Source organism: Hydra vulgaris, chromosome 05, assembly GCF_038396675.1.
Source record: "Hydra vulgaris chromosome 05, alternate assembly HydraT2T_AEP".
In the NCBI taxonomy this organism is placed as follows: Eukaryota; Metazoa; Cnidaria; class Hydrozoa; order Anthoathecata; family Hydridae; genus Hydra; species Hydra vulgaris.
Window position 1 is genome coordinate 15,272,501 of NC_088924.1, and position 12,500 is coordinate 15,285,000.

Here is a 12,500-nt window from a genome sequence, read left to right on the forward strand (position 1 = left end):
TGCTACTTGAACATGTAAAATTAAACTTTAATAAAAATGTATAATAATTCTTGAGTTAGTCATTACCTCGCGTGGTTCTTAATTAATAAAGTCTGAATGCAATTTTTTATATAATTTAAACTTTTGACAGTTATTTTAAAGGTTTTTAATAATCGTTATTAAAATTTAACTTATCTGAAATAATTAAGATAGTTTTCTATTTTACAAATATTCTATTGTATAACCCAGGCGTCGGCAACCTACTTAAGGTTGAGAGGTTTTTCATTAAAAAGTTAAAATAAACATTCATTAAATAATTTAAAAAAAGAGCCGCAGGATTATAGTTTTAGACCCCTGATATAACCATTCAACAAGTTTTCAACATTTTAAATTAGCGTTTTTTTTATAAAATCCAGGCAAGAATTTACAAAAGAATTTTGTTAAAAGTAAGAATATCTCACTTAGAAAAAAAATATATTTTTTAAACTTAAAGTACTTAGTTTTGTTTTTCTTTATTTCTAAGTAACTGTCAGTCCTTTTGCTTTTTATTTATTTTATATATAAATTAGTTGGGTCCTGAATTTATAATACAATGCCGCAGTAAATGTTGCGCGGAAAGCCTTAGGACCCAACTTCAAAGCTAAAATCGCTCATGAAGAAACTATTTTTTATTTTTTTTAGAAACTATTTTTTTATATTTTTTTTAGAAACTATTTTTTTATATTTATTTTTTTATATTTTTTAAGAAACTATTTTTTTTTTTTTAAATTTCATAAAATTTTCCAGGATGTGTTTTTGGACTGTTTAGAAATTATCTCTATAATGCCAAACACTGAAATCGAAAAAAAGTTGTAATTCGACCTGCCCTACTGTACACTGTATAACAGAACTGCTGTAGTACTAGCTTTTCACGTCAGTTCAAGTTTGTTTGTTTTTTTTGACATGATTAACATTATAAAAAACAAACCCGAATAACTAAATATTATTCGCGTATTTTTGTTTCTTTTAACGCACGTTTTCAAAATATCAAGTGAAAAACAAAATATTGCGTAGAAAATTTAAACCACAGAAAACGTTAAAACTCCTTGAGCAATAAAAAACTTCAAGTACTTCAGACTACAGGGTTTTTGAGTCTAGAGTAACAGAACACATCTATTTGTAGCACAAAAAAAAAGAAGGGAAAGATAACAACAACTTTTCCGATTTTAATTTTATCAACATACGAAATTTCCAAAGTTGATCTCGATTTACTAAAAAAAAAAGAAAGAAGAACAAATGCAAATAAATTTTAGGAAAAAAGAAATAAGAAAAACAAAATATCAAAAACAGTTACCTTTTTCCCGATACCAACTTTAGCCTTAGCAGTACCACTGACTTTCTTCGTTCTATTTTTTCGTTCCTTTCTTTGTTTTCGTGGTGGTTTTTCTTTTTTATACAATCCGAGCTAAAAAAAGTGATCTTAGAAAGTCAAGTGTCATCAAGCCTATTAACTACATTTAACTGATTAAATAATATAAACATAGAAAAACAAAATCTTTTCTCATAAAAATAATTTAACACTTTAATGCTTTTAAGTAAAAGTTGTGAAAAAAAAATATTTTTTTTAACATATTTTTGCCTTCACTTAATTGTTCAAAATACTGTTTCTACATCAATGTCATTAGGAGCCCATTTGCAAAACACTGATAAATTGATTTTGAGAAAACAGTAAAAAACTGTACTACTCATAGAAGCACATCAACAAAAACAGATATTTTGTCTATTTTTTGGGAAAAAAATTTCAATCAGTCAAATATTTAAATAGATGATAGATTTCAGTATAAAGAATGCGGAAAGATAATTATCTGAAAAATTTTTGTTTAGTGACTTGCAGATGGTTTCCTTGTATACATTTTCAAAATTCAGGAAATAAACCATGATTCGAAATTTATAAGTTCAGTTTTCATTTTACGGTAAAAAAGAAAGAAAAAAATTCATTGTTTTTAATATTGCCTAATGAGCATTGCTTTTATTTTTGAGCAAAAAGTTTTACTAATAATGCAAATCTAAAGTTGTCAGTTTAAATCGCAATGCAGGGTATTATTAACATTTATATTAATGTAATCTTTAATCTGTATTATCTATTATTGATGATTACATATTTTTATTTAATATTTTGATATAATTAATTATAGATGATACAGCATAGATTCAAGAGTTTTTATAAATTTAAAATAGAAGAAAAATGAAAAGAAAATCGAGGATCAATTTGTCTTGACTTAATCCATTAAGAAATAAGTAAGATTGATTGTCAGTTTTGTAAAACTCATAAAACCTGTTAAACGACAATAAAAAGACACTTAACTTAGTCAGGCAGTTTAAAACTAACAGAGGATAATAGGATAAAATTCAGTGTATATTGCAAGGCATTGAAAAAGAAGCAAAACCAACAGTTTGACATGTCATGAACCTTGCCCTAGAAGACTTTAAGGTCTACTTATATAAGATACAGTTAGTACAGAAACTGGAGCAAGCAGATGACAAATATTGCATAACATTATACCCAAAAAATTAAAAAGTTCCAGACTACATTTACAATGCCATTACAGATAACAAGGATTACTTAAACAGATTCGTTAATACACGAATACAAGTGCTACTTGCAAACACTAATTTAGAAACTTGTTACTTGTATTAAGAGCAATTTTATACATCAAAGTCTTTGTTAGATCTTTAGATGCCTATGATTTTAGTTAAATAAAAAGGCAATCAATGTGGTTTTAGTGAACAGGGTGTCTGCTAATATTAAAAAGATTTCTGATTTTGTTTCCCTGTTTTTATTATAACTCAATTTCAGAAAAAAAAATTCTTTTAAGAAAAGGCTCTTTAGTTGCAAGAATATAAAGCATTAAAAAATTTTGTTTAAAAAAGTTCATAAGACTATATGCTGTATAAAATTTTTTTGGTATAAAACTTACATAAGTAACAGAAGTTTTATAAAAAGCCCTATTCTATGATTTCTTCCTAATTTTCCAATATCTCTAGTTACTTTCTGATAGCAAATATCTGAATTCTGGCTTTTCTCTAATCTGGCAGACACCCTGATAAATGCTATTTTAGTGTTTGCATATTTAAATAACTGAAAATATATTATTAATTTTTTAAATACATTTTGACACAGGTACATGATTTGATACAAGTATAAAATCTAATATTCCATCTATCTAATACCTAATTTTTTTAGCACATTATTATGCATAGCAATTTTGATATTTTTTTGAGTTAAGTTTGTGATTTTTGTCATTAAAATTTTGATATTTTGTCAATTGTATCAACAGATTGTATTGTAAATATAACCAACTGACATATAGACAAGTAGGTATAATTGCACATACAATTATTAGAATAAAAGACATTTTTTAATCTTTGACAAGTTGGAGTACTTATGTATTTGTTATAATCTGTCATAAAAATATATTTATGACAGATTATAACAAATACATAAGTATATATATATGATACATATATATGATTATATATAATATATATATATATATATATATATATATATATATATATTATATATATATATTATATATAATCATATATTATAAGATACAGAGAGAGATGATTAGTAAAAAGATATGATTAGTTAAAATATTTGAATTGGACACCATTAAGTATTAAGTTTAATAACATTTATTCTTACCCTTTGAAGCCTATACTTTGGCTCAATCTTTTTGAGATCTTTTAAATCGTCGTAAATTAAAGAAAATCCGGTTGTTTTTCCACCACCAAACACGGTCTTAAACCCAAAGCATACTACGTTATCAGCTGTAGTTTTGTATAAACGTGCAAGTTTCTCCCTTATATCAGCAAGTGGAATTGTTGCTTTTCCAGGGTGCAACACGTCAACAACCATCTGCTTTCGATAAAGAAGACGGTTGTCCATAAACTTTCTTGTACGGATGGTAGCAGTATCCGCCTAAAGGAATAGAGCACAATAAATTTATACTTTTTAATTAGCTGCAAATTTAAAAAGGAAAAAAACAGCAAATGATTAACACCTTAAAATGTTCATATTACATACGCTATTTCCAATTTTAAAAAGAATATATAATGTAAGGTATTTTGAAATGCAGTAAAACAAATAAAGTTAAACTCGAAAAAAGCTTGTTATAGATTGACTAGATATTAACAGATTACATGTTAAGGTAAGATGGAGATTTTTCCTCCGATATTTACCCACCATTTTCGGTTCAAGATTTAAAAAGAACGCTTGATTTCGGCTCCGTCATAAAAGTCGAATTAAATTTGGTGTATTTTAATAACAATGTCTAAAATCTATTATTGAAAACAACGTTAAAAAAGGGCGCACTTAATGATTCGATGTTAATGCAAAGGAACTTCGAAGTTAGTGTTAAAAATAATAGAACTGTTGAAAAAAAAAAAAGAAGTAATCTTAAAGATAAGAAATGCGCCTTAATTCCAAAAAATTGTTATGGCAATAAATAAGAAATTCAAGCAAAGAATTTAAGTTAAGGTTCTTTAAACTAAAATGCAATATTTTGAAATCTTTAAAAACAAAAAATATTTTTATTTTATTTTTGATTGTCATTGTTTTGTTTTTCCTTTTTGTTGTTGTTGTTGTTGTTGTTGTTATTACTTTATTTAAGTAAAAAATTACTAACCAAACTATTATACCTAATATAATTTATATATTATAAAAATTATGAAGAACCTATAAAATATTAATTATATTACACGGCCGTAGACAACTTTATTTATTTACCCCCCACCACCACCACCACCACCAGCCCCAAATAGAAGGGCAATGAGTCAAATTTGTTTTTTTTTTTAATTTTAAACTTTATTTATATTCATCGACAAATTTCAAATTTGATTCAATAATCTCTTTTTGATCAGTTTTTATGACTTTATAAAGTTTACATCCCCCTCAAATTGAGGGGGTGTTAAGTTTATCATTATAGATACTTCACTGCAAAATTAATTAGCCTTTTATGGAAAAGAAGTTTCACAAGCCATTTGGCGGCATCATGTTGAGAGACCCTATTTTTTAAATGTAATGGAGTAAAAAAAGTGCTTTTTATTACCAAACTGTAGTTTTTAAATTATATCACAACAATTTTAGTAAAACTGGTTAAGAAAGTAACTTTTTTTAAAAAAAAATATCTTTAACAATGCGTTTTATATCATTATTCAAAACAAAACAAAACAAAAAAACAATTTTTGGTCGTTTGTATAATTGCTTTTAAAAGAATATTTCAAAAGAATATTAATAAGATTCCGTTTTGTGTTGCTTTTGCAGTTACGTTATTATTAATATGAAAGAAAAGTTGTAATTGACAAGTGTGATTAGAAAATCGGGCGACCCCTAATTCACTATATCTCAGAGTTTTTTTTATAAAAATTTACAAAAGAGTAATTCCACATCAAATTACTAAAAATTTAGCAAATTTTGAACCATGGGTCCTCATATTTTCTTTGTAGGCCAAAAAAGAAAAAACTAGTTATTTCAATTGTTTTAAACCATGTTCATCAATCAAACCATGTTCATCAATCAAACCATGTTCATCAATTAAACCATGTTCTCTTGATATTTTAGCATTTTTAATACATTTGTTGAATATTGCATCAAAAAAGCATTATAAATTTTAATTTTTATATTTTTGCCAAAACTTTTTGCGTGTACTTATGATTAAGGATTGCTTTAGTAATTTTTTTCAAAGGTGAAGAAAAAGCTAAAGCAATGTGGTCAAAAGTATAATACATTTATACAAAAAGAATATAATTGGCTTCGAAAAAATCTTATGACTAATAAAAATAGCCATTTTGGTTCTGGAAGGCCCTATAAGCAATGGAGTGTTCTTGAAGAACGAAGCAAAAGGAAAAAGATAAAATAACTAGCCACTAAACATCTTAAAGCTCTATCTATGAAATGCAAATACTGCTGGACAAAAAAAAAAAAAAACTTTTATGTCGAATGTTTTAGAGATTAAAAAGGTTGATGACACTTTGGATAAAACCTTTCCTATTTCTATGAGTGTAGAGACAGTGATGGATCCAGCATTTTGTGGTGTTTGATATAGCTAACTTTTAGACATGGAGTAAACTCCAAACATTTGTATGTTTATACTTATGCCAAATAATGATGCTTTGCAAAAAAGTGTTATGATTGGAGGCTGGCAACAAAAAAACCCTACAATTTCACACAGCCACCACCCCAAACGTGAGAACAACAATTTGATAAATATAGTTTTTTTGCTATTCTCAACTAAATTTATATTCATCGATAAATTTTAAGTTTCATAATATTATCTCTCAGCGCTTAAAAATTATGCTCATATTAAGTTTAAACCCCCTCAATTTGAAGGGGGTTTCAAGTTTTATATGGTCATAATTTTTGAACGCCTAGAGATTACTTAAAATTTATTAATGAATATAAATTTAGTTGAGAATAGCAAAAAAATTATTTTATCAACTTGTTACTCTCACGTTTGGTGTAAGGAGGATGAAATTTTAGGGCTTTTTTGTTGCCAGTCTTCAATCATCGCAATTTTTCGCAAAATACAATTATTTGTATAATTTGACATAAGTATAAACATACAAATATTTTGAGTTTGCTCTATGTCTGAAAGTTAGCTCAAGCACCAAATTATGCTAGATCCATCACTGAGAGGAAGCCCCTGCATTAAAAATGAACATTGATCTCAGCGATAAACAATACTAAATGATCAGAAACTCAGCTCTTGTACGTGATGAACGTGTTTATCCTACTTTGCACGATACTTTAGAGAAAAAATTAAAATGTGTTCCTGACAATATATTTTTTTCTGAGATTTTTCTGCAAAGTGTACCCTTCAAAGCATGTTAGATCACACTGTTCGTAGAATAACTGAAATGATTAATATGCCAAAATGTGGTGAAGTTAACGAAACATTTAAAGTTTTTTACAGAAAGATTGGTTTTGATGGGGCATCAAGCAAAAATATTTATTATCAGAAATATGAGACAAGCAACACAATTATAAAACTTAAGCATGAAGAAAATTTTTTTAGTACAGCTTTTGCGTTTTTTTTGCTTAAAGTAAGAGGTTTGGAAAAATAGAAATCCTTTAAATTGTCACTTTTGTAGACCACTTCATCTACAATATTAAAAAAAGGACTCCAATACTATTCAGAGAAAAAGAATTAGATTTAAAAAATCATATAAATACATTACAGACGCCTACAAACACAAAATTCACTCAATCCTGCAATGTGTGCAATGCTAAACCCAACAAGGTGAACGATTTAATTTAGTAAAATCTAAAAATGAGTCAGCCTTGCTTTTATTCTTCATTTGAATTATAGAATGGAAATTAAAATTTATCAATCAAAACAATTGATGAAAAATTATGTGTCAATTTAAGAAAGAAAGAGATTCAGTTACTTCAGTTACTCAAAAATAGTTCTCCTTCATTCTAATGTACTTCATTTCTTCCCTCAGGCGTTAGGTTAAGCCTATCATGGTTAAGCCTGACATGCCTAAAGCTGGGTTTGGCAACAATAATGATGGCAAAAATGCCAGAAAGTATTTAAAAATAATGAAGTTTTTTCTGAAACTACTAACCCAGGCAGCAGCAATACGTTAGCCCAACATCGCTATAAAGTCGAACGCGTCGAGTAATAAGCCAATAAAATAACGGACTTTCAAAAGTCCGTAATTTAAAAACCATCGAGAAACCCCATGACCACCTTTGACAACCCCTAAAATAACCACTTGTGTGGTCATGACCACTTTAAAATTAAAATAGAGCCCAAAAATGAAATCCTTGGCCCGAAAAATTTCTATAAACATGTATCATATGTCTATATTTCACCCAAAAATAGTTTTTAGAGTGCGGTTTCAGTGAATGACTTTTTCATAGGGAATAAATGAACAAAATGGCAACTTTGTTTAGGTTGTTTTTACGGCGTTTTTAATGAATATAGATTTTTTTAAATGATTTAGTCAATTATTTGATACTTTTTAACAAAATCATATTATATGTATATTTTTTTTAATTTTGAGTTGTTTTTTTGTTGATAACAAATATAAAATAATAAACTTAATAAGCTTTTGGTGGGAGGAAAAAATTTCCGAAAATTAATAAACGTCCTCTCACGTGTATTAAACACCTAAGGGCAATTAAAACGAGCTTCAACTTGAAGCTCGTTTTAAGTGCCCTTAGGTGTTTTGAAGTTCAAGAAAAAGTTTGATTTTTTGATTCAAGAAAAAGTTTGATTTTGCCCTTAGGTGTCTTGAAGTTCAAGAAAAAGTTTGATTTTTTAATGTTTTGAAATTTTTCAAGACGATCTTGATTTTTATGTACATACGCAGAGGCAGAATGGATCTATATAAAAAAACTATATATAAAAAAGAAGGATGGAGAGGGGTTGCAAAAATAGTTATGGACGTCTTCTACTATAATATGGTATACTTATAGTATACTATAAGTTATAATTGTATATTATTTTATTGTAGGGAAACGGGATGGAGCTTCTTGATCTCCACCCTGTGTGCGATACATTGTTCTAAAACATACAGACTATATAGCAGCTGAATTAATGTATTTCTAACAAAAATTATATGTTGTATATTTGACAAACATAAAAACTATTTTCATACATAAATTGTATATATTAAATATTAAATTAGATATTTATTAAACGTTTAGTTAAAGTATAAATGGATTTCTCAAATACACTTGAAAGAATTTTAAACCTCTTTTTTTTTAAACAAAGTTTTTAAAATTACAAAAAAAAACTCAAAACGAAACAAATAAGATAAAATTATACTATTTTATATCCATTATGCAAAATTGGATATCCACTATGCAAAAAACTTTTAAAATTGCCAAAATTTAATTTTTTTTCCCATTATAGTGTTTGTGTACTATGTAAAAAAACATTTTAACAACTATTCAAGAGCTCTTTCAAGCCCTTGAACATTAAACAGGTCCTTCATAATATTTAAAATGTTTCTCATGTCTTGTTGGGTCTCAAATAATCAAAAATATTTATTATATATATATATATATATATATATATAAGTGTGTGTGTGTAAACTGGAAAATAAAATATTAAACAACCTTGTAGAACTCTCTTTTTTCATTTTTTGTTTAAAAATATCATTTTCTTTGCAGTAATAACTGTTTTTTATTAATATTAGAGACCTGTTAAAAATTTAAGGATTTTGAGAGGGTCAAGAATAGTTAATAAAATGTAGTAAAATTTTTTTTTACATTACACAAACACTAAAATGGAAAAAAAAATTAATTTGGGTGGTTTTAAAATTTTTATAGTGGACTATTTTATATTATATTATACTATTTTATTTTATATTATACTTAAATAGTGCTACTTTTTTTTGTCAAAAGACTAAAATATATAAACTTTTTAAATGTTGTACTAAAATTTACAACATGAATTTTACGTATCAGTTTATTAATATAGTTGTGTAGGGATTTGATACTTTCAAAGTTAGAAATTCAACGAAGGCTTTCCTTTTTTAAAGTTGCAAATAATTTGTACTCTATATGTGACCAGTCTAATTTCGTTGTGTTTGAAAGAATACTGTCTATTAAACATTTCACTACGTCCCACAAAATGTTGTTTTTCTGGATAGGGGAGTACTTTGCAGATTTTGATTCAGGATGATAGGACATGAGAAAGCAGTAGTATGATTGTGTACATACCATTCAACGTTGTGTTTAAATAAAATAGGCAGGCAAATTAGATAAATTTGACAATAGTTCTTTTGAATTTTCTCCTCTGAATCTTATTTCAAGTAACAAGTTTGGAGCTACCAAGGCATCAGAACTTAAGCCATCTTCTGTAAAAGTAAAGAAACCACATGGCATAGCATTTGATAAAGACTGGTTTCGAAAAAATAACAGTGCTTCTTTTTTAAAGTGGCCACCTTGACAGAAATTTTTAAAACTTTCAAACATTTTTTTACCATATACGCCTAACTATGCTGGAAGTCGACTGCCAGTTATTATTATTATTTTTTTATGTTTAGCCATGAATCTGTGTTTGGCTCAACAAATTTTATAATTTAATAAGAAATTTAATAGGATCAGTAGGGTAAATGTTTTGAAGGTTAATGTTGTTGAATACTATTGCATATAAACTGTGAAGATAGAAAATTGTTTTAATCGGTTGTAGATATACTGTTATTATTTATATTTATTTTAGGAACAGTATTTTCATTAGCAGATTTTGTAGGAAGGTTTTTTGTTTTTTTAAGTACTTGTTGAATAATTATCTAAATTATTTTTAGGAATAGCATAAATTTTTATAATAGCATAAACTTTAATAAAACTTTGTAACAATGTGACTCAAAAGGAATTTTTGTAACTTTTTTTTTAGACTTTATATTGCTCTTCATTTTTAGAATTTCTCTTTTGAATTTTCTGGGTCTGCTACAACAGACCCAGAAAATTCAAAAGAGATATTCCTTGTGCAAACTTTTATCTATTTTTTTACAAGCAAGAGGTGCTGAAGTAATTTTAATATGGCAAAGCAGAATCATATGAACTGATCCTTTTTTGCTCCAACAATGCCATTATTGAAGTTGTTATGTACGCGATAGCAATAATATTTTTTCCTTAGTTTTATGAAAGTGTTTTAGAAGTAAAAATAATGCAAGAACATGGCAACTTAGACCAACAGGACATTCACCATAGGGTTTCTGTAAAATGTTATTTTTAAATAACAAATATGGATTTTAAAAAACATATATGGATTTATTTTTAAATAAAATTACAGCAGGATGAACTTGTTTTCCGTGAGTCCTCTTACAAACAACGTATAAGGTGTAAAATCCGTTAAAGCTTTAACACTCACAATTTTTCTGCTCGTCAAAATAGAATGTCTTTTTTGTTGTTGTCCTAAACTGCTCTTTTATTTAAAGCATACTCCTTAAATAAGGATGGAGTTATAAAAGGGTAAAAATAATTATCACTAGTCCAAGAAGCATTTAAAGTGGGACGCTTGTAGGATTCAAGCAGTGTATGAATACAAAATGTCTTTCTGCTTTTCTTTTTAGTTTTTGAGTTAGGAAAGGATACAGTTTAAACTTATTTATTCTGATACGTAACTCATGTAAAGTGCCACTTGTAGATAAGCCATAGTCAGTTAGCCATTTTATACAATCTTTTTTTTTATTCTAAGCATCATCCATTGCTTTTTTATTAAAAAAGACATGGTATTTTGTTATAACGGTTTGATTCATTTATCCCATATAAAGATGGTACCGAAATCTCATACTCCAAAATGAAACTGAGCATATTCGGTCTTCAAGAGTGGACATGGCTGCTCAGGTGATTATTTTAAGGGTGGTCCTGGAATATATCCCGATAGTTTTTCAATTAGATGGTACATGTTGTATGTCTAAATATAAGTAATTGATATCAGGAAGTTCAAATCTAAACATATTTGGTATCCAGGAGTGGTTATGATTGCTCAGGTAGACGTAATTATTGGTTGTCAAGACATTTTCGTGATTTTTATTTAATTTATGTACTTAATTTATTTGATATTGTGAATATAAACAAATAGCGTTCAATAAAGTTGAACTTTGTAAACATATTTTATATATATATATATATAAGAATCTCGATGATGATACATAATACACCAGTACATCAAGAGCCCCTTGGCCTCCTCAGGTTGATTGGGGTCTTTTCCCTGACTAAGATCATAATTTGTTTGAGGCCTGGAGAATTTTATTGTGTAGTGCTCTCTGTTGTTTTAGTCTAAAACATTAATATTAGGGTGTATGACTAATTTTTACAATTAAATTACTGTTTTTCCATTTTATGGGCGTTATTTAAATGAACAAAACACATTTGATACATTTAAAGTACGATTTTCTAGATGAAAACGGTATTTTAGAAAAATTATATGAACGACATTAAAACTAAAAGTACTAGATGATGTAGTTTTCTCGCTTTCAACACAAGGAGAAATTAAAAATTTTTTTTTCCGTAAACAAACTAATTTTAACTCTTTACTAAACTAAACTTTTCTTTTTACGTAAGTAAAAACTTTTTGCATACATAATTACAAATAATAAATATTTTTTTCAGTGATGGATCCAGTATTTTTTGATGTTTAAGATAGCTAACTTCAAGACATGGAGCAAACTCCAAACATTTGTATGTTTATACTTATTTCAAATAATGATAATTTGCAAAAAACTGCGATGCTTGGAGGCTAGTCCGAAAATTTTGTTACCCCTCCCCGTCCCCCTCTCCCCCCTAAACAAGTTGATAAAATATTTTTTCTACTATTATCAACTAGACTTATATTCATCGATAAATTTTAAGTTTCATTATTTCTCAGCGTTTAAAAACTAGGACCATATTACAAATTTTATATGGTCGTAATTTTTGAACACTGAGAGATAATAGTATGAATCTTAAAATTTATGGATGAATATAAATTTAGTTGAAAATGGTACAAAAAATATTTTATTAACTTGCTGCCCTCACG

General features: G+C 27.3%; 1 protein-coding gene across 3 annotated transcripts; it reads right to left on the reverse strand.

Moving 5' to 3' along the window:
• Positions 1–1,174: 1,174 nt before the first annotated feature.
• Positions 1,175–4,347, reverse strand: LOC136071884 (small ribosomal subunit protein eS24-like). 3 transcript variants are annotated; one of them, XM_065797485.1, is made up of 4 exons: positions 4,208–4,347; positions 3,668–3,943; positions 1,313–1,423; positions 1,175–1,229 (listed from the first exon to the last, which is right to left on the reverse strand). In XM_065797485.1, exons 1-4 carry the CDS (start codon positions 4,208–4,210, stop codon positions 1,227–1,229), a joined length of 393 nt encoding a protein of 130 aa, XP_065653557.1. In that variant the 5' UTR covers positions 4,211–4,347; the 3' UTR covers positions 1,175–1,226. The 3 variants fall into 3 exon arrangements, with proteins under 3 accessions (XP_065653557.1, XP_065653558.1, XP_065653559.1); XM_065797486.1 differs by having other exon boundaries at positions 4,026–4,243; XM_065797487.1 differs by having other exon boundaries at positions 4,165–4,230.
• Positions 4,348–12,500: the final 8,153 nt, after the last annotated feature.